This window comes from Anomalospiza imberbis, chromosome Z, assembly GCF_031753505.1.
Source record: "Anomalospiza imberbis isolate Cuckoo-Finch-1a 21T00152 chromosome Z, ASM3175350v1, whole genome shotgun sequence".
NCBI lineage: Eukaryota > Metazoa > Chordata > Aves > Passeriformes > Viduidae > Anomalospiza > Anomalospiza imberbis.
The window spans coordinates 56,166,504-56,193,019 of NC_089721.1; the positions used below are offsets into that span (position 1 = coordinate 56,166,504).

Sequence of the window (26,516 nt, forward strand, 5' to 3'; positions counted from 1 at the left end):
AAATCAAATACACAGTTCTGCTGATGCTGGTACCCTTAACAAATTCTGACTTGGATTAGTATGTATCTCCTCTCTTCTGGCTTCAGCAGGCCTTTTCAACCTTCTTGAATTTGTGGAATGCTGCATATTCAGGCTGCCCACTCTGTCCTGGAGATAAATGACTAGCTTGTCATCATGGCAGATGAAATGATCAGTTACACAAATTGATTCTTCAAAAAAGAATGAACAGCTCTGGCCCATTTTTCATACTGCAAAATCAGTATCAGGAGCATTGCTTTGTATTTAGGTATATTTCAAATAGAGACATGATGCATTTCTCCTCAGTGACCTCTTTACAGCAGGAAAGTGAGATTTAAGTGAAAACCCTAAAAACCCCTCTAAACTTACAATAGCAATCTGAAGAACCACAGCCTTGACTGCAGTTGCTTAACTTCCCTCTCCTTCCTCCCTGCTCCCCATCCCTCAACAAATCAAAAGACATTAAAAAATAAAATAATTGAGGATTGGCCAACTTATAAACAGGTTAAATGAACGACAAAACAGTTATCCACTAGACAGGAAGTATGATAATACTTAGTATCTGCTAATACAGTAAGTATTCTGATATTGGAGGGATCACTACTTGCAGACTTATAAAAGCTAAGGTACAATTGGAAAGGGGTAATCACTGCTGCTTCACGTCTAGGAGTAGAAAAAGAGTAGATATTCTCCAAAATCTAAAATGGACAAAATATTTGTGGGTTTTTTTTAGTCTGAAACCAAATTATATAAATATCTTATATTCTGCCTCGTTTAAGCATCAAAAAGGAATTTTAGTGGTGTTTGTACCTCATACTGTGTTTTTGCACCCAAAGGGTATTTTCAGTATAAATTTCTTTGATTTGGCTTTCAGTTACATGGAGGGCCAGGAGGCACATACGTAAGGAACTCTGGGTGCTGCCTTCCCATTTGCTGTTGTTGTAACCCTTCTCTCCACATGGCAATAGACCTTGGGTATGAAGGACTTCCTCTGTGAAATCTACACTACAAAAAAAAGCTAAAAGGAAATTAAATCAAAGTAGGATAAACCCATACCCCCTTTCCAAAATTATGCTGAACATTCCTTTTTCTGTATTTCCATAAAAGTAACTCTGCCTGTTGGCATTTGGCTGTTGGCTGTTGGCAGGACTACAGAACTTCCAAATGTTATATTGCCATGGATCATGTTTAGTCAAGTGGTAAATAAGATTGCTCTTTATTTTTAATTCGATTTATATATTTGAGAGCTGCCTTTCCATTTATTTAATTTTTTTCTGCTTTTCTTTGTATTTTTTCTTTGGGTTTTGTTTTAACTTCCAAGACCTCCCTGAGCGATACAGGCATTTTAATCCCACTGAAGTCATAATAACTCTGTGTGAGATTTATTATTGCAACAAGTTTTCAGTCTGTTTCCAATTGTCAAATGTAAAGAAAAATTGTTTCCAATAAAACACATGAACTAAGAGAGTAGTTGGTTGGATTGTGAATGGCTTTGGCCTATACTGGATTCAGCTGGCTGTTTTGTTACTGTTTACTTCATATGTTCATTATTGTGCAGAAATGCATTGCAGCCAGCAGCTTACATGTGGATTAAATAAATAAGGGAAAACACAATAGCACCCTGAGAAGTTAGCAGCCCAGTCTTCAAGAAGGAGATAATAACATTTTCCACCTACTGTACTTATGTGGAGGATGTTTTACTTGCACTCTCCCGCCTACTGGAGGATGCCATCATTGTTCCTATTCTGCTGACGGTGAACAACAGCAGTCCCCTGCTTCTCCAGCAGCTCCAGATAATTGTTTTGATGTATTGCTGGATGGACGGGATTTGCACTGCCCTGCAGTCCTGCTGATACAAAAATGCCTTTAAGATCCTGCCTTTCCCATCCTAATCTACAAAGGAAACAGGAAAAAGGAACTTAAACTCCCTGTACTCAGACAGCAATGAGACTGTTCCAGCCTGCGCCAGTGCTCTGATTTCTTGCCTGTGACTTGTAAACAGCGTACCATGCAGGACAAGAGTAACTGCTAAAGGTCTACCCTGGGGAAAGGATACTCCATGAGCGACTGCAAGAACTGGATGGATATACTTTGGAAAGCATGGACCCTCTAGCACACCTAGTTCTCTATGGATTCAGCCTGTTGATTTCAGGTAAACTTTGTCTTAAATAGCTGTAGTGGACCTGTCATGCCTTTCTATGTTTTTCACACTGTATGCACTTACCCTTTGACTGTCTACCGTTCACAAGAGCGTTTACCTTTACTGATTTAAGTACTCATGTTTGTTTCAGTGAGTCCACTTCTCTGTGCAGATCTCTTACAGCAAGTGAGGGCAGGACTAGGGCCAAGTAACTGGGGGTGATTTAACTACATGTAGGATCCACTACTGCAGCTTTTAACTGTTGAAGTTATTTATTGACATGTTGCAGCAGGGTTTTTTTCTGTCTAATGGTACAAATGTTTTCATGCAGCTGATAACTTTAAAACCATTGGTGTCTTTCCCTAAGGAATCTCTTCTAAATACAGATTAAATGTCAATTTCTTTTGTGACTGACTTTATGAACAAGCTGTACACTTGATATGTGTAGCTATTCCAGTATCTGATTTTAGACAAGATTCCACAAATGGAATTTAGACGAAAGTGAACAAAAAAGGGAGAAAATACAAGACCAATTAAAAACACTTCAAATATGGTTATATAGGATTATCAGCAAATGTCATTAGTTCAGCAAGTCAGAAGTTATCATAAGATATATCTGTAAAAAGGTATACATAAGTATTATACTGATTTAAATTTAGTTTACAGTCATTTCAGCATTAATGTTTGAGATACCTTGCTGAACATATCACGTGCAGAGCCCTGAGAAAGACTGTCTTCCTGCCATCAGATTCAGTTACTCCACTTTTGAGTATCACTTTTACAATCCTCATTTTGATTCTCTAGTCAGTTTCTTCTGTAAAAATCTGTAAAAGAAAAATACAAGTCACATGATAACCTTAGACTCTTAACTCACCCTTGACCATTGTTTTGAGATATATATAAGTTGTTCCAGTCCATCTCACAGTAAAAATGTAATGTGCTATAGAACTGCAAATTGTCCTGCAATGAAAACCAGAAAGTAGCAAGAAAAGGCAGAAGTCCTCATTTCCATGCAACTTTCTTCACAATTGCTGTGCACAGATCTTCCTGATTAGCAGCATGCTAACAGCTGTTAACAATAAAATTGCGAGTTTGAGATATTACTTTTGGCATCGATAAAAGGCTAGAGGTTAATGCAGACCAAAAAAAATAAAACGTTTTAAATCTGTTGAAGTCATGTTTGGAAATATTCTTATCTAGCAATTGCTGTAATAGGCTGCATATTGTTATTACCAATTCCTCTTCTGTGGCTTCAGTTTCTTGGTTGTTTAGCTGCACATGGATTCAACTTATTTAGTCCTCAGATCACTTCCAGCTTTACACTTTTTGGAAACATCAGGTGCTGTAAGCATTACGGATGGAGAAGAAAAGAAAGTCCCATTATTCCAACTTTTTTCCTTGTCCCTCCTGTTTCTCTGCATGGTGTCATATACATATTTGACACAGACAGCAATGACGTTCATTAAGTCACAAGTACAGGAGAAACAAGTAATTTGCAGAGATTCGCTATAAAAATGTGAAGAGCACAGACAGCCCATCACTGATGAGCTGCCAGTCACTGAATTTTCCACAGGGGCTGACCAGCGAGGTGTGTGCTGTAGTCACACCCATCTCAATAGATCTGTCAGCTTTCCCGCTTTTGTTTGAGAATGATATCATGTTTCCTGGGGCGAGCAGTGGAAGACAATGCGAGCCTGCTTTCCTCTAGATACTGCAGGCGGAGTTCAGGAAAGCAGGAATGACATTCCCTGAACAGGGGAGGGTCTACACTGAGCACAGACACTGAACTGGCTTAACCTTGTCCCTGATGATTGTGGGCTTCTCTGGGTGTGTTGCTGGGAAGGCACAAAACCCACTCCACCCTTTTCCAAGGTGAAAACCACTGACTTGGTTCCCATTAGGAGAAATGGCCTTTGATTTAATGTCTTTTTATTTTTAATAGCAGTACTCTATTAGCAGCTAGAGGTAATGATCCAGTTTGGAAGGTGGCATTCGAGTATACACAAATGCTCAATTTTGCACTGTCTACATTCCATAGCAAATGTTCAATTAAACTGATAAGGAGTTGAATTTAATCCTGCTGGGATTCTTCAAACTAGACTGAGTATCACCACAATTTTTTTCTTTTCATTGTTTATGTCCCTGACATTTTAGACTAGCAAAATTATGCTGACATCTATCCTGAAGTATAGATTCAAATGCCAAGGTTGTGGCTAGGTTCAGTCTGTTGAGTTCTGACCAAAGAAGAGCTGCAGATTTACTTATTCCTCTAAAGGCAAGGAATGAGTGTCACAACTTGCATTTTGCCTCAGAAATCCCTCTGGCATCCTCAGGTATCCTCAGATGGTCTAGAAATATGCTTGCAGTTTCTCACAGTGAGCTAACTCTCGGAAATGCTTAAGTGTGTGCTTTATTTTAGTTATCCTTTATCAGTAAAGGATTGGTGAAAACCAGCAACAATTGCAATTAGCTTCAAGAACATTTCTTTGACTATTTCTATCAGGAAACAGATATATCATCAAATGTCTCCATTCTCCAAGACAGAATCTTCTGTGCTGCAGTTTTGCTCTGCCAATAATCTTAGATCCAGTGGCTTTCTAAAAATATGGGATTTTTTTTCTGATTTAACTGTTGGACCCATATATGGTAAAAGACTCAAAAGATTATAATAGCCTTTTGGAAAAAAGTAACAGTGGAGCAAACCAATGCAGGAGCATTCAATTGCTCTCTATCAGTTATGCTGATGTCTTCTGTGCATTTTCTTTGGGATCAGTAGGTGTTATGAAAAAAATCTAAATTACCTCTATTATGTGACTCATTTTCATATTTGGAGAGTTGAACAGCTTTTAACATACATTACCAGACACACAAGCACCTTTATAATGCTGTAGGCTTTTCAAAATGACAAGTCAAAATTTTTAGTTGGATTGGAAAATTCTAATAATTCCGCTTCAAGACTTTTATTTCTCTTTTCAAGTTTAACTTAACCAAAAGAAAACCTGTATTAACCAGTGGCTAATCCATGCCTGTGACAGTGAACAAGAATGTCATTCTTCCCACAATTAAAGGGACTGAGCCTCTGTGAACATCTTCAAATACACTGTTGTCAGATCAAAGCAGCAGCTGAACTTCAGTGTGTCATGTGGCTGAGTGCTGGGGTTTTGAACCTTCCACAAAGAAATGGAGGAAAACCACTTCTGACCTTTGAATCTCAGGTATTCCATAACTATAACTGTGAGGTTTTAATATCAGGTACTTGTCACATGACCAGACATTACACTGATGCACAGCTTTTCTGACACCTAAATTATCCAACTAGTGATGTGAATTAGAGGAATTTTAAACAAACTCATCTTTTGTTCCTGAAGTGGATTTGATTTGTGAGACACTGAAGTTGCATCTTCCTGCCATACTGTGCCTGGTTCACACCTACTGAAATGCAGAGTAGCTCTCAGGAAGCTTGTGTTTCCAAAGTCATTTCAACAGATGGGAGTGGTCAGGAGTGAAAAGACATTGAATCAGGACCAAAGGAATAAGCTCTGAAAGGGTGAAATGAAGCCACACTATATTTGTAAATGTTAACATATGCTATTGTTTTAGATACAATTTTCATATATAGATACACGAACATACATGTACTATGTGGTTTTTATACTTAGTCATAATTAAGATGGGTAGATTATTTATTGCTGAATTTTCATTTAAGGGAAAACTGAAGCTGTAATATTTTTGCACAGATTGTCTGATACCCACAAGATTTTTATCTGGAAGGCTTTACTGTACAAGAGGGAGAATAGAAGTCATAGATATGACTCTCACTGAGCAGCTCTCTAGGGCAGGGAAGATGCAGTTGTTCCTTCATGTGCTCACAATGAGAATTACCTGGGCTGGACTCTGTATCAGTCACATACACAACCATACTTGACCTAGACCCACCTCTTAGATGAACAAAAAACTCTGTTCAGCTCTCTTGGAAGACGAAGAAATCATGGAGGTATGAAGGGTGTTGCGTAGGCACAGAAGCAATGAACCAAAAATGGATGCACCTATTACTTGTGTGAAACTGATTTAGTTCCATGACCAGATCCCTCTGTAAGATCTATCTAGGAGTGGAGGGATGAAAATCTTAGAGAATCTGCAGCAAAGAACTGCCCTCCAAAGACAGTCTCTATCCTTTGCTGGGTAGGTCATATTTAGGATGCTGTTCAACTGTGGTTTCAGTGGAGGCACACAGCAAAGTATAACCCATGTCTAAAATAGAGAATTTCCTATAAGGTGTTTAAATTGCTGATTGTTTATATTACATATTTGATAACTGTTCTCCAACTGTTAAATAAGGGTCATATCTCAAAGTAGAAAAGCTCTCAAAATACATTTTTGTAATTCATCACTTGGAACCATTAACCCCTTTATGATGTAAAGATATTGGGAATTTGCTAAGTTCTGAAAGGATATTTGAAAGATACATTAACAAATGACATTTCTCTTTTCAGAAATCCAAACTTTTTACTTCAAGGCTGGTATTTTTTTTCTTGCCTGCCTTTTTTTTTTTTTTTCACTGTCAGCATGACTAATGAAGTGCTTTAGTGAATTTCTCCTTTGGAATATAACAAGCATTCCTTCACAATGCAATTCCAACTGCACTTCTGATTGTGCTGATGATTTTACCTTGTGTTATTTCCTGGCTGTTCATCGCAGACATGCCACTGGACAGGGGCCTTGGCCTCCTTAGTGACAAAATGTGCTTAGCACCAGAAGCACCTCCCAGCTACTTTAGTAAGAAAAATCAGTAAGTGGCAATGTGAGAGTGCCCTTCTAACAGGCAGGAGCATGTTAGAATGTGTTCTCCCAACAGTCAGTGCTCACAGACAGCCAACCTTATGCTTATTGTATGCACTAATTGTTTACCTGTGTTATTTTGTCTACTTCAGCTTGGCACATTTGCAGTACAAATACGAGCTTCATAATGCAACTGACAAGGGCCAGCCTTGTTATGGACGTATTTATTTTGATGTGCACATACACTCTTGATATGATACCCGTATTTTGCTGCCTGCAAATCCAACCAGATGCACCTGAACTACAAGCCTGTCCTGCTGGAGCTTTCCCACATTCTTCAGCCTCTTTCCACATTTTCAGCATTACCTGACATACTGTCAGCTAGTTTTTCAAATAGCCATTGTTGCTGCTATGTTGTTTCCCATTTTATTCACTTGTGGTCAATCGGGCCCAAGGAGAAATCATGACAAACCATGTTTTGGTTTCTTTCTTGTGTTTTGGTTACTCACACACACACACACACACAAAAACATATTTCAGCACGGCTTGTCCCCTGGAAACCCCAACAAAACTGCAGCGCTGTTTCACTTCCGGCCTTTTCATCTTATATTGTTTTGATAGGTTGTGAAACAACAGACATGCAGAGAAAACAAGAAGGCAGTGGCATTTCCTTCAGCTGCACCAGAGGTACCCAAAAGCAGATGAGCAGATGCCAAGATTGGCAGCCCTCATAGCTTTGAAACTATTTTATTTTTCATACATGTGCTCTAGCCTTCCCACTATTGCTAAGTAGCATAGTCATACCATGTCAGTATTTTTCATCTCTTATTAGTTTCACAATACCTTCCCCCCACAAACAGTGCCACAAAGGGTAAGTGGTCTTGGTATTGGAGCGGTGAAGCATCTGACAGCTACACAGTAGCATCATATAAAACACAACAAAAACATTCTTTACATAAACAACAAAAAAGGTTTTATTGGGAAACCTGGTTGTTAGCTCATTTATCGGGAGTTTTCCAGGAGCATTTGTCTTTTTTTTACCCCTATTGTTCCAGTTCTATGTGAGAGAATCTTACTATCTTTGGACAATAATAACTTCAACCCTTTTTTTCCTGTGGAGGAATGAGCTGTCAGAAGAGAATCTGACTCACTGGGAGAAATTACCTGAGCTGCTGCTATCTTTGCATTCCAGATAGCATTTCCAGGACACTTAAAGATCACTGAGCCCATAAAATGAATGGTTTCAAAGCCCCCCACATAATTTCCTTTTATAATATAAGTGTTGAGAGCTCAGGAAAAAACACCCAAAATTTCCAGATTCTGGTTTGGTCTGTGTTCTACTCTTCCTATGAAAAATATACCCAACTATTTTTTCTTTTTGGAAGAGGAGACATGCTGATTTGGTCTCTATTTTATTTATTTCTTCATATTTAATTTGCATTATTTCCAGTCTGATTATCTTCTACATTGTCTAGTTAATTAATTTTTTTAAAATCATTGTTTATTCAGTACTTCCCCAAGAATTAATAAAATGCTATAATTCCTCAGCAAAATTGCTTGTATGGTTGTTGTTTGTATTTCTAAACAGATTAATTTAATTCTTTTAATCTACTACATTGTTTTATACCAAAAAATAAGACTGGAGAGGGTACAGCTGAAGTTATAACTACAAAACAGGACACAATGAGAAATACTGAGGTTTAGGCTATTTAGCAAATTGGGTTTGTTCTAAATCAAAACCTTATTATTTCAAGCAGAGGGAGTGCTCATTGTTATATTTTAAGAAACTTGCAGGAAGAAGGATTGATGACTTAAAAGTTTGGGACATATGTTTTCACCAGTCTCTAAATTATTTTTAAATCCTGCAGTGAGTGTCATATCCAACTGACTGTTTCACTTTCAGCATAACACCAAAACTAAGAACAGATTCTAATTTTTCTGCACTGATACAGTATCTATATGTTTTATATTCCTGTTTCCTGTTTCCAGATGCTTAATAGCAGGAATAATTTGTGTTCCAAGCAATAGCAGTAAAAGAAAAAAAAAAAAAAAGAACTACATAAGTATTACATATTACATCTGTTCTTTGCATCATCTGGTGAAAATGGAGTGTAATTTACTGGAATTTTCTGCCCTTTCATCTTCTCTTAAATAATTGGTACTTTAAAAGTATTAATCTTTCTGCTCACCTCTTACAACAGATCTTCACCTTGATCTGTTAGATTTCAAATGCCAGGAGGAAGATTTCCTCCTTATAGTAATTTCAAGCAATCAGTAATAAAGCTCTACAAATATAAGGAAATAAATATATCTTTAGGTGTGTAATGTCTAAACAATTTCTTTGTTTCTGCTACCAATTGTTATTAACAGCTAAAGCTTTCCTCAGAACTTTGGATTCTCAATACCCCTTGCAAATATGACCTGTGTCCATATTATATGCACTTTGAAGGACAGCGAGCTGTGGTTACCCTGAGGTGGAGCTGACAACTCTGGCTGCTTGCTATGGAAGAGGAGCATAAACCATTGTGTTGAACATTTTTTCCAAATAATGGGCAACTTTGCAAAGGCCTTAGAGTAGATGCCTAGAATTTTCCTATGTTTTCCTGGAGACAAGACAAGGGTTAATAGTGGAAATCTGGAAGTATATGGGCAGGGACTGTCAGAGGAAAGGACAAATCAACACTTTTTTCCTAAGAGTTGCTGTGTGTACTCATCTATGACATTATCTCAGCTCAAGATTGCCACATTTACTCATGAACCCTAGTATCTAGCACGAATAATGATCTAGAGCAGTGATATTTTAATCTTTATCAGAGACTTGCTTGCTCTTTGAGTAGAACTATGTCTGGGATGTGTTCTAGGGAATTTCTGAGAACTGTTTCTTTCGGCTGATCCTAGCCAAGTTTTGCTGGTGCAATGCAGCACAGAAAATATGATGACTGTGCCTGTATGAATGGCATTTTGGTAGGGAATAAGAACACACAGGGACTACAGACACAGCATGACAAATTTATTCTCTTTTTAGCACTATTTCCCCAGGTGAATATCATAGAATCATAAAATAATTTGAGTTGGAAGGGACCTTTTTAAGGTCATCTAGTTGTAGTCTCACTCCTATGGGCAGGGACACCTTAGTTTAGACTAGGCTGCTCCATCCAGCCTGGCCTTGAACACTTCCAGGGATGAGGCATCCACAACTTCTCTGAGTAACCTGTCCTAGAGGTTCACCTCGCTCATTGTGAAATATTCCTCCTTATAGCTAATCTAAATTGACCCTCCTATTGTTTCAAGCCATTTCCCCCTATTCTATCACTACATGCCCTTGACAAAAGTCCCTCTCCAACTTTCTCGTAGTCCCTTTAGGAACTGGAAGGTGCTATAAGGTCTCCCTGGAATCATCTCTTCCTCATGCTGAACAATCCCAACTCTCACAGCCTTTCCTCATAGGAGAGGTGCTCCACAACTCCATTGTATACATAGTCTCTTATGGACCTGTTTCTACAGGTCCATGTCCTTCCTGTGTTGAGACCCCAGAGCTGGATGCAGGGTTCCAGGTGGGGTCTCACCAGAGCAGAGGGGGAGACCCCCCTCACTTGCCCTGCTGGCAGCACTGTTTTGGATGCAGCACAGGATGCAATTAGCTTTCTGGGTAGCGGGAATCTGTACTGGAAAAGTTGTGAAAGATACAGCTGAGTATCACCCAGCAAGAGAGAGGACAATCCTGTAATTTGGAGAGGGCCAAGAGGAACTGCAAGTGTTTCCCTCCATTTATTTTGCTGTCTGAGCTACAGTCAGTGTGCTGTTATTTAAACCTCTTTAAAGGGTGCCATTTTCACTGTGCTGGAAAGACCCAAAGCACTGCATCATAGTGAGTGATGTGTCATAAATACTTGGGAATGGGTCTTCCTTGCATGGTATTTCCCATTTACAGCATTAGCTTTCTGCAAGGACTTTCTTTTCTCAAAATCTATTTGCACACACAGCAAATTGCCTTCCTGATAAGGTCTCTTCTTCAAGGACCAGGGCAGGAGTGAAAGGACTTTTTCAAGGCAGCACAGAGGATTGTCCCTGCTGCTGAGATAGGCTGCTTCCTGTCTCTATTTTTTGTGCTTTTCTCAGAGCTAAATTCTGCTGCCTTATTTGGTTCTTACACACTCAAAACCTTCATTAACATCTAGGACATGATTTACCTAAATTTTGCCAGACTAGGTAAGTTCCTTTCATGCAAGAACAGTTGGTCTACTTGAAATTGCATTGTCATAGAGATGCTGTATGAATCCCCTCCCAGTGGAGTCAAAGAAAACATTACTATCACCTCCAAGGCCTTATATTGCTAAAATGCCTTTTTTTTTCTTTTTCAAATTATATGTGAAGCTTAGCTTTTCTTAGTACAAAACTTCCACTATTTTAATTTCTGCTTACAATATATTCCAGCTGTGAAACCTTAGCTGCAAAGTCATATTTGATATATAATTCCATACTTATGCATAGATATGAATTCCTTTTAGAGGCAGAAATTTCTTTTATGTTTCTGTGGGAAGAAGCTCCATCTGTGTTCCATCTGCCTCACTGAGGTGTCTGGGCTTCCCTGAAGTTTTTATATGACAAAAACCACCTATCTTTAGACAGTGAATCAGAACACAATCCATTCCCTGGTGGCTGGATTTTGATTCACCCAGAATATTCTCAAGTTTAAAAAAGCAATATGCCTACTTGTTCTACACCTTTATTGCATGAATTTACTACAAGGAAAAAAATAGGCAGAAAATACCCTGAATCTGGTAGAGAGCTGCTTTGCATGTGGCTCAAAGGCAGCATGAAAGCTGATCCTCAAAATTCAGGCTTCTCATACTGCTTTTTCTCAGGGTATTAAAAGGTTGAGGTTCAGGGGAAGAAAGAGGTGTTATTTTCACCTTTCAATCTTTGGTGGAAGTCAGAGGAATGGAGAAATGCTGGGGAAAATGGAACTGGAGGCCTGGATGACCAGCTGTCTTCGGAAGGACACCAGCCCTTGGGCCCACACCTTTGTATTGGAAAGGCAGTTCTAATTCTGTGCCCTGTGGCTGCCAGGCAGAAAAAAATATTTCAGTTCTGCTCTCCAGCACTGGGCCTGACCTAAATGCAAACATGTCAAGTCACAGAATTTGAATTCAGATTTGATTCTGAGGTTCACAAAAGTTTGCAGAAGCCAGGATCTTGCAGTTTGTGATTTTAAGAATATCTCTACCTGGCATGTGATCCTTGCTGATCTGAAGCTGCTCTCAGTGCTGGTGATTGTTAAGCTATATTGGCCTTTGGCTGATGCATCAGATCCATAGTAAAAGCATAAATGTTCCTCATATAAAACTGAGAGCCTTGAGACAAATGTCCCACAAAATGAATGTGTGAATTGGCCTCATTTTTATCACATACCTCTTTAACTTTGTTCAAAGGATTAATGTTTGCAACATGCAGCAGGATGAACTGACGTTATTGACCTGCACGTTCATGCAATATTTACTTTAATGTTCATTGCAAGGTTTCCAGAAAGTTTCATTTCTCCATTATGTAACTGCAAATTATCTGGGCTGGCACATGAAAGGGTGGTGGCTGTGGAAGACTGGTTGGGTGTGGTGAGTGTCAATGTGCTGTCAAGATACTTCAGTCCCCAGAGTGGTTGCCTGCATTGAAAGCAGAGGAGGACCTCCTCCCTTGGCCCAGAGCACTGCAGAGACACACGCAAAGACTGCAGTCAGCACTACGACCTTTTGACCTTCCTTATCTAAGACTATACCCCTTCCTTCCTATCAGAGAACATTTGGAAGCTGACCGGCACCAAATATTAGGTCTCTCTGTGTAAATACAAAATATACTTGTATCCAAATCAGGAAAATAGATGTGATGAATAAAAGAAATCAATTATTCTTCCTGAATCAGCTGGAAAAAATGTTAGTGTTTCCCTTCTCCTTACCCTGAACTTAAAAAATAAAGGGAAACGCCTATTATTTGCCAATTATTCATTATAGGAAAGCTGAATTTCCCAACTATGCACATTTGAACAGCTAAAACTGTGGCACTCTGCTAAAGGAGATTTTAATTAGGCTTGTATCTCTCATTTTCAAAGAAACTTTCACCTCTATGTCTTTCTGGCAGTCCTATGGATCAAAAGAAGCAATTTTGAGTGATTTTAACCTGACCTCACTTAACTAGCAGTCCCAACTTGCTTTTAGTTTTTGCATAAGTTGCTTTGTGCCATGGGTCTTGCCAGTGTCTGTTAGGGCTTCAAATATTTAATATGTTTGACTATGAAATAATTTGTCCAAATTCATAAAGCAGCTGCAAAAAACTATCCCAAGTGTTAAAAGTACTACCATCTCCTATAACTGAAAGCCATAACTACTTTGCATCAGTTTATACGTACTAAATCCATGTGAAGGAGATTGAGGAAACACTATTAAACTGAAAACCTTATCATGCACCAATTCTGTTACCAGAAAAGCACCATACTTGAGGCATTTACGTGCATGTCTAACTATACACAGATCTATCTGCTTTGGCAACCTATGGTTTTCCTCGGGCTTCTACAACAGCTCTTGAAAGAAATTCAACATGTTTGCAAGACGTACTGCCTTTTCTAAGAAGAGCAAATTCCATCTGTTTGTGTCATAAAAATTAAATCCTCAAGCCATTGTAGCAGAACACTTAACTTGTGTTCAGCCAGTTTTGCATGAACGCTGTGCACAGCACCAGCCAGAAAAACCCTGAGCACTGGGTGACACCAGTTTATCTGGTGATTTGATCGGCCACATCAAATTCTGCAGTAATTTTTTTGTTTTAATTTTATGTTTGTTTGTTTTTTTTTAGGTAAAGTAGAAGCGGCACTGGACCTCATACTAATCAATTCCTTCCCTCTGGTGGGCAACTCCGAGACATCACTTATATGTGTCACTTCCAAATGGCGTTCCCGTGAGTCTATCACAATAGGCCGGGACCAGGAGGATGTGGCAAACCAGCACCGAGAACCACTGGAAGTTAATGAAGATTCCAAAAGAGCAGCAGCCAAAACAGTGGTGTGGAAGAGGGAACAGGCCAGTGAAACTATTGGAGCATATTACTGTGAAGGGAAACTCAAGGATGAGGTGACAAGGATACATACCATGAAGATGCCACTGGGAGGTACAGTATAGTGGTCAGATCTGAATTTGACACGGCACTGCTTGCAGACTGGCAGCTACCCCTGGCTGACGCAAGTGGGCACAACATGGCCCCAGACCAGGCAAGGCAGTCCTGAGTCAATAAAAATAGACTTGGTTCAAGGCCTTTTTCGTTTTTCTACAATGCAGAGAAACTGGTTGGTATTAGGTGCTAGTCATTTCCTTGTGGAAGTTAGTCAGACATCTGTAAGTATTCTGCCTGTGTCTGACTACTGCCAGGAACACAAAGTCAGCAATTAAAATGGCCTCACTGACCCTGTGGAATAACATACATGGCAACTCCTGCACTGGGTTTCTTGCATGCCAGACACTTGATTTCAAACAGGTTTCCATTTTAAAAGTTTGACAGGTCTGACCACTATTCTATCTTTCTTAAGTAAATGGACAACCTGAGCCCAGAAAATAATTGCTTTGCCTAAGGTTTAGTGAAACTATAGATCAGCAGCACTGGATCTGCATAGTCTGTGTTAGTCTGGAAAAAAAAAAGGGCACCCCTCTCAGCACTGGAAAGGAAATCCAGAGAAGTTTTCCAAAATCTGAGAAGGTTATTCAGAAAAGTCCACTACAGATTTCACTATTCATTTGATTTTGGTTTTAGGCTATGCACAGTAGTAAAAGCAAATGTGCAGGGATATACTGGGACAAGAAGGTGAGATTTCTAAGGTCCATTAGGTTGCGTTTCTGCATGTTCAAAATTTCTCTTGTTTCTGGACATCATTAGACTTCTGGGACAATTTTCAAAGCATAGATAACCATAAACTACTGAAAGGCACAAGAAATTCTGAGTAATTTTCTGCAGCAAATCACATTTTCAAAACTGATGATTTAAAATAGATTTTACTGTACTGCTAATGCTTTGTGCCATGACAACTGGTCTGTAAGGACACTTGACAACTTTAATTTTTCTTTATAAGATTTTAGTAACAGCAATTTTTGTTGTTGCTATGTCCTGAAATTACATAACAAATTTATAAAAGGAGATTTTTTTCATTCGTAAGATCTGCAGCTAGTGTCTATTATCATTGCATTGAACATGGGTAGGTTGGAAGCAAGCTGAGTAGGACAAGTACATTTTTCTTTGGCTTGTTTTCTCTGACCAAAAGTGGATTGGTCACCAAGGAAGATCTGCAGATGCAGACTGACAACTCCATTGTTTCAAAGGAGGCTGCAGTGAAGAGGAGATAAGATAACAGTCCGTGGAATGTCAGTGACCCTGCCTGTGGCAGTCTGCCAGCAAGCTGAGCACATTTCTAGCTGTTCTGTTGTAGAGCAACGTGCATGGGTGGAAAAATGTCTTCTGAATCAATCAGTTCTTTCCACTTGGTATCTGTGGGCTTAGGAGCAGAGAATTTTAAGTAATAAAATTTTGAAGCCTTCTTATCTGACAGATGTTCTAAATTGAAGTAGCATTCACAATAGCAATTGGTAGGTTTCTTTGATTAATTTTTAGGTTTGAATCCCTTTCTCAGATTTTCTCTGCAAAAATTTTCGCTAACAAAATTCAAACTAGCAGGTCCTCAGGTGAAAGCATATAATCTAATCAGATTAGATGGGTGAGAGAGAGGTACATCAGAAATTCTCATAGCTGTTAAAGTGCACAGAAAGTGGAGAAAGAGGTTAAGGAAAGATTGTGGGGTTTGACAAAGCATATGTACCTGAAAAACAGACCTTTTTCCACTTTACTGTTGTTGTCTTCATAAATTTTAAAGGCAGAATATGTTTTTCAACAGCAAAAATTGAGTTGAAATGTGCAGTTTCCCACTGGCAACATCAGTGTCAAAGGAAGAAGCAGCACTTCTGGAAACCCAGCCACTGTTTTGCATCTTCCTGGCAAGAAGCTGGTGAAACAATCACTAAGCATTAATAATTTTGGTAGCCCTACTGACTTAGTGGGAACTGCCATCTCCCTGATTATATACCTATTATCAAATATGACATACAGTGAAAAATTTTGCTGTGTAGTATGGAAAGATAACAGGTTCATTTTCCTGATTTATTTTACCATCTGCTATTCTGAAAGTAACAAGTCCATTCTCCTGAATTATTTATACTGAAACATTATAGTTGCACGTGTAATATTCATACATGCAATGAGAGGGAACAGTTTATGCTTTATTTTCTTATGGGGAGTGATTATTATTCTGTAAAAGTTCACATCTCTAGAATAAAACACCACAGTGTTCTCCTTCTAGTCAAATACAATTTATTCAATTTCTCTACACAATAAATGTTTATTTTCATATATGTGATTGACTTTTCCCCACAGAAACTCAACCATGGAGATGTCAAAGGGACAATAATGGAGATGCTAGCAATAGAGCATTATGGCACTTGTCCTGCAGCTCAGTCCGTTATGTCTCTATAAGGAATTGGCACACTTGGGATGTGAAATCATGTAATACAAGTCACAATCTAAAAATACGTTGGAGCTGAGCCCAAAAGGGAGTGTGCATTCCTTTTCATTGCAACAATACCCTGTAGAAAAGTCCTGTGGTTTAGCATAAAATGCAAAGAAAAGTAGATGGAAATAAAAAAATTTAATATCTTGTTAAAACAATTAGCATTGTCTCACTAAATTTGGTCCAAAAAGCACTGCAACTAAACCCCTTAGGATCATTTGTAGCTAACAATTAATTTTTTGCAAAAGCTGTTGAATTATTTTTTTTCTTAAATAGATAATGATTTTTCATTATGCATTTGTTACTAATAAATAACTTCTAACTTGAGAGCTGACAGTAAGTTGGAATTGCTTTCAGTTTTTGTTGCCCGTTTCTAATGAAAACTTAGCTCATTATTCTATATTGGAATTTTCTGTTTCTCTAAGACCTAAGTGTAGATACCAGTATTTAGGTAAAATGAAAAATGCACGTACTTAATGTGAAGCAGGAAGACTCCTGCTGAAATCAAACTTATAAAAGAATGAAAATATGTGGCAGAGTCTCAGAGCATAACCACTAGAATTACACAGGGGATGGAAATGCCATTCTGCAAAGAATTGTGCATTTTCAATAGCTGTCTTGTTTCCAACTATAAATAAAACATTAAAATGTCAAAAGTTTCAAGGAAATAATATCCTAGGAGAGAAGTTTGCTTGGATTGATAAAAATATCTTCATTCTTGCTCAGATTTTCTTTCTCTAATTTTACATCATGTGATGCAAACATTTTGATTTTTAACTTAAAATTCTACTTTGTAATGAAATTATCAAAATGTTCTTTCTTTTATTGCAAGAATATAATCCATTTTACTCCCTCAGATTTTGCAAAATAATGTTGTGGAGGTACTGACAGAATATCATACAAACTTTGATATAGCATCTGTCTGCTCATTTTTTACAGCTCTGTTGCATATAAAATATGACAAAAAGTTACTTCAAAATTTTTTCTCTGCTTTCTGATCCTATTTCTTTCCCACCAAATTTTAGCCAGCCACAAGCATTAAATTCTTCTTCTCCAACTCTTGGTATGAACCAGAGAATATTTTATCAACAATTTTGTAAAAATGAACCAAGAAAGGAGTCACAATTCTAGATAAAGGGCATTTTATTATTAATAAGTTGTATAACAGCCTATATTAACTTGTATATATGTTCCTTAAAAAAGTATACGCTGTGAAATAAATATTTGTTGTTAAAATATTTGCTGTGAAATGGAACCTCTGAAAATGCGGAGCTGTCTAGGAGCATGAATGGCTATTCAAGGATTCCTTTCAGCTGAAACTCAGGTGGGTCTTATGTCAGAAAAGTCCCACTCACCTGGCTGGAGAGGCAGGTAGCAGCAGAAGGAAAAATAAAGATAGATGGACTTACATGAAGGAATTTGCACAGGAGGAACTCTTAAGGCTAAAAAACTTCAAATCTAGAAAGAGCAAAGGGATTGGTTTAAATCAACACATTGTTTCCCTGAGTGCTCTAAGAGGGAAAGTACAGAGGTATCAAATTCTTCATCAGGTACAGAGCTTAATAGTTAGGAAGTCAATTTGGCTAATTTTAGAAGAGATTTTTTCCCATATGACATATAAACGACCATATGGCATAAACCCTCAGAGCTAAAAATGGCCTGAAAACTTGAATTTGTCATCAAAGCACTTCACAACTTTCCTTTTGAATTTTCCAAGTAAATGAAAGGAAGCATCCTTAACTTCTAACTTGTTTCAAAGTAATATGGTGATTAAAATTACCATTTCACTAGTTTCATTAAAACTACCATTTCAAGAAAGAGCTATTTCTTGAGTTTTTTCTGTCCCTTGCCCAGTTATCTTCTGATGACATTTTTCCACTAGTACAGATAATAAATAGGCAGAAATGTTGGGAAAATCCTTTTATCTACTGCTTTCTTTGTTGTTTTAATCAAGATCTACAAATAAATGTATAAAAGTTCCTTTCTGTTTAAGCAGGAAAATGAATTTAAATTTCCCTGCTGGAAAACTGGCTGATCTACACCAGTCTCTCACACAGAATTTTTATTTTCACTAAGCAATATTTTCAGGTGAGAATATTTTGGTTAAAGTACCACAGCCTGTGAATATGATTTCTTTCTCTTTGGTTCTTAGTACAATCCAACACTCTCTGTATTTCCAGAATTTGGTGAACTAACACAAACACAGACCTACTACATCCTGCCTCACCTCCTCCCAGCCCTGAATGATTGTGGTCTCCTGAACTCTCTTGACATTTCTGCATTATAAAGCTTAAGTAGAAGAGAACTTAAATCACCTTAGGTATTTATTTGCCAGTGACAGCTTGTTCCCTGCAATACAGTTTCCAGTACTTTTTCCAGTCTGCTTTAAAAATGTCTTAAGAGATAAAGAAACTTTGGAAAATGTTTTACATCCAGTTGGAGTTCCTAGTTAGAAACCATTTCCAGTTAGCCAGAAGCATTTTTTTCATGCTTCAGGCTCTAGTGGCAATCTGTTGTTTCAGGGTATAGGCAACTCCTCTGTCTTTGCCAAAATATAGGTTGAGGCTGCTGATGAATTACTTTATGCTCTAAAGAAATTGATGTGTCAAAATCTGAGTGAGGCTTATGCTGTAAACCATTCTCAGCCATCAGGCCAGAGACCAGATAGAGACAGTAACTATGATTTACCACATCTGTTTCAGCTTCGTTCCACCCAGTGGCATTAACTGTTACAGCAAATAAGGGAGAGCATGTGAACATCTCCTTCATCAGAATGGCATCAAAAGAAGAAGATGCAGTGATCTACAAGAATGGTATTCAATCTTTCTTGTCTTTTCTCTTTCTGCTGTAATTGTTTTAGCTGAGGGCCAAGTAAGTCTTTTAAAGTTATGGCTGGTGATGCCCATCCTGTGCAGCTCTAGCAGGCATCATTCCTCACACATTTGTTTCCTAAAGGGGTGAATTTCCTCACATATTTAATGTTTCCTAAAGGGGTGAATATGTTGATCTGACCTGTTTCTCTTCCCACAAAATGCCCAGTCCTCTGTTTATATCTCTGCTTTGTTTTTTGTTTTAATTTTTGATTTCCTTCTACATCGCTTCATATAATTGCCTGGTTGTTTTTAGGTTGGTTGGTTGGCTGGTTTTCTTTCTGGGCCACTGTGAATACCAAGTTAGTGTATTTTTCATTGCATTTCTACAGTTTTTCAAGTCATACTTTGCATTCTTCAGAAGGCTTTTTGAGGCCATTTGCCTTCTATGAAGCCATTCAAGCTAAGAAATTAATCACCATTACTCTGCTATTAGAAAGAAAAAATTGTAAACAAAATCTAGTCCTTACTTCATTCAACTACAAGAGTTAGTCAGGTTGTAAATTTTGTAACACCAACTCTTCTATCTAGCATGGCACCTAAATCACATGTATTCACTGTTCAGCTGTGAGTTGCGACTGCTTGAGGCTTAGAAATATGTGCAGGTTGCTATCTCTACCTCCTATAGAAAAATACAAAAATAGAGGTCACTATAACTCACAGTGCCTTCATAATCAAATTGTTAAACCACAACAAATTATGATTGTGGGAAGCAGGTGTAATATTCTGCTCCATCTTAGACAGTCTAGCTTACAGTGAGCCACCAAGACACAGGGAGTAAATAGAGCAGGATGAGGTAATGAAATGTCAACACACTGCCAAAGAACTCATGTAGTGAGTCAGCCTCAATCCCAATTACTGATTACCTGGAGCACTTCAACAGGCTGGAAGAGTTAAATAGATAAAAGGTGTCTTTTAAAAAGGCAATAGGCAAAGTAACCTTTCACAAATACCTGTTTCTTTGCACTTCACAGACTCAGCTATGTCAGGGCACAGCAGACAAGTTTGGCGTCACTTGTCATTACAGGGTCCCTAGGAAAATTTTGTGATCTCCTATCACCAGTTTCTCAGAAAAGAACCAGATGAGATGTTGGAGTAGGACTACTTACATCGTGGTACACCCTTAGCTGTGATTCCATCTGGAAATTCAGCAAAAAATCTCATATTGCCTCTGGACAGTAGGTCAAATGTTTCAGCTGAGATTGATGTTGAAACATTTCTGAAAAGTCCTGTTACAGCAGCTGGAAAAGAAGAGAAAAGGCTTCTCCAACTACATTTAGCTGTTGCAGTCTTTCACTTCAGTTGTTTCAAGGACTGCTTTCCCCTTACATGATCTCACAATGGCTGTCTAGACAATGAAATGATTCTGCTAAACAGGGTTGCTTTAAGACATTGGGATAACATCTTGGAAAACAAGTCATAAGAATTGAGCCTTGCTTAGCAGACTGTAAACTTAAAGCTTTCTTAATGCTTTGTTGTCAAATTTGTTATGCAACTTGTAATTCAAAAGATACTAGAAAATGCCCCACAGTTTCAAAACAAATCCCCTTAATTATTCATTCTTTTAATTTGGCCCTGTTTTCAAGGAGAATGGTTCTGTCATGGACTACAGTGACCCACAGTCTTTCTGCTGTTTTGGTTATGATCCTCAGCAAAGTTTTACATTTCTAGGCTGCCTGAAATTTTACAACAGTCAAATTGATAGTATGTATGATCACAGACAACAAACATCCTGCCTGATGCTGTTTACCTTCTAAATAATTTAAGAAAAGCGAAAAAGGGAAAAAAAGGGAAAAAAGTTGTTGTATTTTCAGTGTGACTTATATATTGGAGGCGCCAATATAGAGAACAGGATGTGCCCTGGTGCTGGACCAAATAGCGGTAACTGTGGTGTTTCACCCCAGAGACACCTTTGGCTAGCGGGATGTTGCAGCTGGGTGCATGAGGACAAGTCCAGGCATGCTGGAGCTCAGGTGGTGGCAGGATGGAATCTCCTGTCGCAGAGGGTCTGCTTCTCAGGTTTCCCGCTGTCGGAGAATCCTTTAAGGCTATGGTGAAAGAAAGGAGTTGGTTCTGATGGAGGGTTTAATCCAGAGCTTTTATTCTGGCCCGGAGGGAAGGAGGCATAGGATAGGGAGCCCACCAACCAAGTATGGGAGAGAAGGTCTCAGGGGACAGAGGACACCTGGATGGCCCAGTGCCCCCCGGGGGCATCTTTTGAATCTGCCCAATCACTCAGTGTACTTCTGGAATGCCAGGAGTGACAGACAGCACTCAGCAGGGGCAGGGTGGGGAAAGGAGGAGTGGTTGACACACCTGGGAGGACAACTTCAGGGGAGAAACCGGGGTTCTGGGGAAACCATGAAATCACACCGCAACAGTGACTGTAAGGCGATGTAGAAGATGAGGACAATTTGATTCATGAGAGTACCATTGGTAATGGTCATTCAGCCATTCGAGCTTGCGAATCAGAACAAGATCAGACTGTCTGGGTTGTTAATGTGAGCAAGTTGGGATTTGCAGCCAGGAGAAGGGAAGTCCAGAGGGAGACCTCTATAGCAGCCTTCCAGTACTAATGGAGCTGAAAGAAACCTAGAGAGGGACTTTTGACAGTGACAAGACAATGGGGAATGGCTTTAATCTGAAAAAAGGGTGTGTTTAGATACAAGAAAGAATTTTTTTTTACGTGAGTGTTGTAAATTGCTGGAACAGGCTGTCCGTAGAAGTGTTGGTTACTTCATCCCTGGAGGTGTTCAAGGCCAGATTGGATAGGGCCTTGAGCAACCTGATACAGTGCAAGGTGTCCCTGCCCAAGGCAGGAGGTTCGAAACTGGATGATCTTTCAGGTTCCTTCCAATCCAAGCTATTTTAGTGATTGTCATATGGATATGCAGTAGTCATAAAATCACAGTTGTGCTGTGTGGGTATATTGGTGGATGACTTTGTTTGTACAGTGTGGATGAGCATGTGCACAAATATTTTAGTGAGATCTAGCTGGACCTGGCATCAACCAACTGCAGCGGCCTTGCTCTAACAGACTGGAGTGGAAGGACTCCTGGGGGTCCTGAAGTTCAATGGATGCAACTTCTCTTTGACAGCAACCAATATTCAAATGTTGTTACTTGGTGATCCAGAGGGATGGAAGAAGACCAAATACTATTGCCTTATTTAGCAAACATGTATGACCAAGCACAACAAACTTAGAATAAAATAAAAAGGGTCTTTGGTGAAAAAATCTGGAAGAAATAGAAATGTATTAAATCTGGGAAGAAAAGATAAAGCTATGCTGAGTTCTTCCTGCTTTTGTCTCCTAAGTAAATCTTTGTGCTGATCAGATGGAATTGGACCTGGTCGGCATTTGCTCTTAAACTCCTGCCACCCTAGAATCCTTATAGATTGTTAGCCCTTATTTCAGAAAAGACCAAGAAACAAAATGAACACTTTTAACCACTAAGTTCTTATCAAAGATGAGTGTGATGTTGTTTGTCCTGTTTATCTACTAAATCTCCTCAAGATCTCTCTTCATTTTTACTCACACTTGTCCAATTATGGAAAACCAGTGTAGCTAGAGTTGTCATAAAATTCATAATTAATAAAAAAAAAGATTCTGCTGCTTAGCATGCCCCAGCTGTCCTTCAGTAAACAACGCAAGCTCATTTCTATATTTAGAGGGTGAATGACATCTGTCTGTGGTATCTATGTGCTCCTTCCTCAGGCTCCTTCATCCATTCTGTGCCCAGGCATGAAGTGCCAGGAGAGCTGGAAGTCTCCTACCCTCAAGTCCAACCACAGGATGCAGGGGTTTACTCTGCGAGATATATAGGAGGAAACCTTTTTACTTCTGCTTACACGAGGCTTATTGTAAGACGTAAGTTCCATTAATGTGTGGTGATGATTAATAGTTAGAAGTCAAAATTAATCTGAAATTAAACATAGCGTGCCCAAATAAGGACCAAAATCTTTCTTGACATTTGCTGTTATCAGATTATGTCAGAAGAAAGTTTTACCCAAGGGTCTTTGGTACAATCTGATATTGATGTCAACAGCTGAGATAGAAAAAAAACACCCCATCAGATTTAAGTTGAGCTCATATTAGCTACTGCCAGGACAGCTAGCTCTTTTGCCAGCAACTCAGCTTTTCAAACACCAAGGATTAATAAAGGAAGTAATTCTTCACTGGGTCTCCCTGTTCTCTGTGGTGGGTTGTATTCAAACCTCACTTATCCTAAGGTTCATCATCTTTTGCATACATTATTATAACTTCACAAACTACCTTAGTTTTAATTAGCTCTTAACGTTCACTTCTTTCTGGATGAAATAATGAATTGGGATATTTTCCAATAAGTATTTTATATATTTTGCTGCTCGTGCTGCTATGTCCATCAGATAGAAAGAATATTATATTCTGTTAACTTGGACAAAAATATAGAATCGATGTGAAAAAATAGATAGCTGTTCAAATATCTCACATTGTAGAGAAATTATTTATTATGGTAACACACATTTCATTCATTAATATCCACACAATAGTTCCAGGAGTTGTGAATAAATAAAAGTAATGCCTCAAATTTGGATTTTGAAGTTACTGCTACCTTACTAACTACAACAGTCCAGTTGGCAGGAATGTGGGGGTCCATATAGATTTTACTTTAATGCATTTTACTGTTTGCTCTAAAAACAAATATTACAACTTGAAGGGTTACTGAATAAGAAGACAACAAATATATAATTTTATTTTTCCATAAAAGGATGTGAAGCTGAGAAATGGGGCCCTTCCTGTAGCTTCCATTGCCCTTCCTGCACAAACAATGGCATTTGTAATGAAGATACTGGGGAATGCATCTGTCCTCCAGGTTTTATGGGAAAAACATGTGAGAAAGGTAAGTAAATAATATTTTCAGTGATTTCTTATTAATTTATACTCAGTAACAGAAATTGGCATACTATTGAGGGAAGAATCATAAGGAGTGCCTGGTTTTACTCTTGAAAGCTACAGCATTTACAGCTGGTGCTAGAGACAGGACAGAGTTGGGTGAGATGAATCCTGAATTTTGTCCTGGCTGTTCTTGCAGTTGTGATTTAATTTATCTCTTTCTCTCTTCTCCTAGTAGAGATTATGTTGCCAGTGTAGAGGAATGTTTCCAGCACTTCTTGATCAATATGCACTTGGAAAGTATGCTACCTAGTATCTTCTAGGCGCCTTTTCTCACAAAAGGCTGGACCAGATGATCTTTGAGGTCACTTCAAATCAGGGCTGTCCTATGATTCCCTTGAAATGAGTATGCTTGGTGCTGCTGACTAACTTAAATACATGGTAGTACAGGACATCTTAAGAATACATTGGCACTAGTAAATATGCTAGAGATTTCCTGGCTGTTCTGAAGAAGCTGCTAATGTGCTCACAGGGTGCTTTGTCTCTGTAGGGACATCACAATGTATGTCTGTTTGTGCAAATCTGTGTCTGTGGCAAGTAGTTTGGATTCTGGAAAAATTAGAGTTGGCATCACATTGCCTTGACTTCTCCAAGCATCTTTTGGGCTCACTGCTAAATATGTATCCTTTTATTTGACTGAATTGCAACGCTGAAAATACTAGAGCTAAGCTGTTGGAATAGTTGGCACTCAAACCACTCCAGAATAGTGCTGCTCTTATCTTAGAAGAAAAACCTTGACATCAGCAGTTTCGCATTAATTCACTGCTAAGAATATTTGGGTTTCATACCACTGCTTGTCCATTTTACATTAGAAAGGTTTATAAACAAAATTTATTGCTGAATCTGTGTCCCCATAGATCAAAAGCAAGGGTCCTTGGCTGACAGATCCTCACAGTGAGAAAATTGTTTGTTTCTGCTGTCTGTACTTGACTATTAGAACAGTTGTGACTTAAGTTGCTGTGGTTGTTAATATATTTGAATGATCAAATTGCCATTTTTAATTAAAATTCATGTTTTCTTTTTTAAATGAAGTATCATTAGAAGCACTAGCTCTTTCATGTGCAATGCTGTTGGGTTATTCTTTCCCTCTCTCCCTTCAACAGCCTGCGGAGCTAATACATTTGGTAAAACATGTGAAGAGACCTGTAAAGAAAATTATGGCTGTAGAAACTTTATGTTCTGTCTACCAGATCCATATGGTTGTTCTTGTGCCACAGGATGGATGGGACTGGAATGTGATAAAGGTATAGTAAAAAAAAAAAAAAAAAAAAGAATGGGGGGGATCCTTAATGTTCTGCACACAGGAAATACAGAAGGGAGACAACAGAGAAGAGTAATAGATGATATATTTTACAGTCATGTGAAAAGTTTTTTTCAGTAATGAGACTGAAAAATGCTGGAAGACATTTTCTAGCACCTTTACACTAACTGTAATATATGTACTTGCAGAATGTAAACCTGGGTTTTATGGGTCAGATTGCAAACTCAAATGTAATTGCCATAATCGAGGAACATGCGACAGATTTAAGGGCTGCATCTGCTCCTTCGGATGGCATGGTCCGCAATGTGAAAAAAAAGGTAAAGTAAGGTACTAAATGGTTGTTCCCAGTCTAACTAAAACAGGTCTTAATGCTGGTACAGCATTACCACTCCAGGCTGGTATTCTTGCTCTACCCACTATTTTCCAGGGGCACAGACACTTCTGTACAGCCTCATTGCAATACAGTATTTTTAAGCCTCTGACCTATATGTTGCATTTATCAGAATGATATCATTAGATTTTCAAGTTTTACTTCATAGGACTTGATTGATTTTAACATTAATCCCTGACAGAAGCTGCACATCCAGCTTTTTGTATAAACTCATGGTATTTTACCATTACCTATCTCTTAGCTGGCTGCATACTTTCCTATACCATGACATACTTTCCAATACCATCACTTTCATGACCTGAAAGTGATGACTGAGACACTAAGACAACGCCAGATTTTAAAACTGCTCTTTCTCTCTGGGAGAAAGTTAAGTTTACAAAGCTGAACATACCTTGTCTCATTGGATTCAGGCAAGGTATTCTATCAGATGCACTCAGCATTTGTTATTTTAGCTAGATAAATAAAGTGACAAATCCACTGCTGATAAGTGAAACTGTTCAAGAACAAAACCAAATAGAGAAATAAGGGTGTG

At 38.5% G+C, this 26,516-nt stretch overlaps 1 protein-coding gene across 3 annotated transcripts in view; it reads left to right on the forward strand.

Annotated features, from left to right (window-relative positions):
* Positions 1 to 912: 912 nt before the first annotated feature.
* TEK (TEK receptor tyrosine kinase) overlaps positions 913 to 26,516 on the forward strand; it is a 39,033-nt gene continuing 13,429 nt past the window's right edge. For 2 of the 3 annotated variants that reach the window (XM_068176695.1, XM_068176697.1), the window contains exons 1-8: positions 913 to 2,170; positions 13,781 to 14,092; positions 15,861 to 15,971; positions 19,232 to 19,342; positions 23,115 to 23,267; positions 24,148 to 24,279; positions 25,436 to 25,576; positions 25,782 to 25,910. In XM_068176695.1, the coding sequence (XP_068032796.1) occupies positions 2,119 to 2,170; positions 13,781 to 14,092; positions 15,861 to 15,971; positions 19,232 to 19,342; positions 23,115 to 23,267; positions 24,148 to 24,279; positions 25,436 to 25,576; positions 25,782 to 25,910 (1,141 nt within the window). In that variant the 5' untranslated portion in view covers positions 913 to 2,118. The remainder of the gene's footprint in view (positions 2,171 to 13,780; positions 14,093 to 15,860; positions 15,972 to 19,231; positions 19,343 to 23,114; positions 23,268 to 24,147; positions 24,280 to 25,435; positions 25,577 to 25,781; positions 25,911 to 26,516) is intronic. The other variant, XM_068176696.1, reaches the window with a different exon arrangement.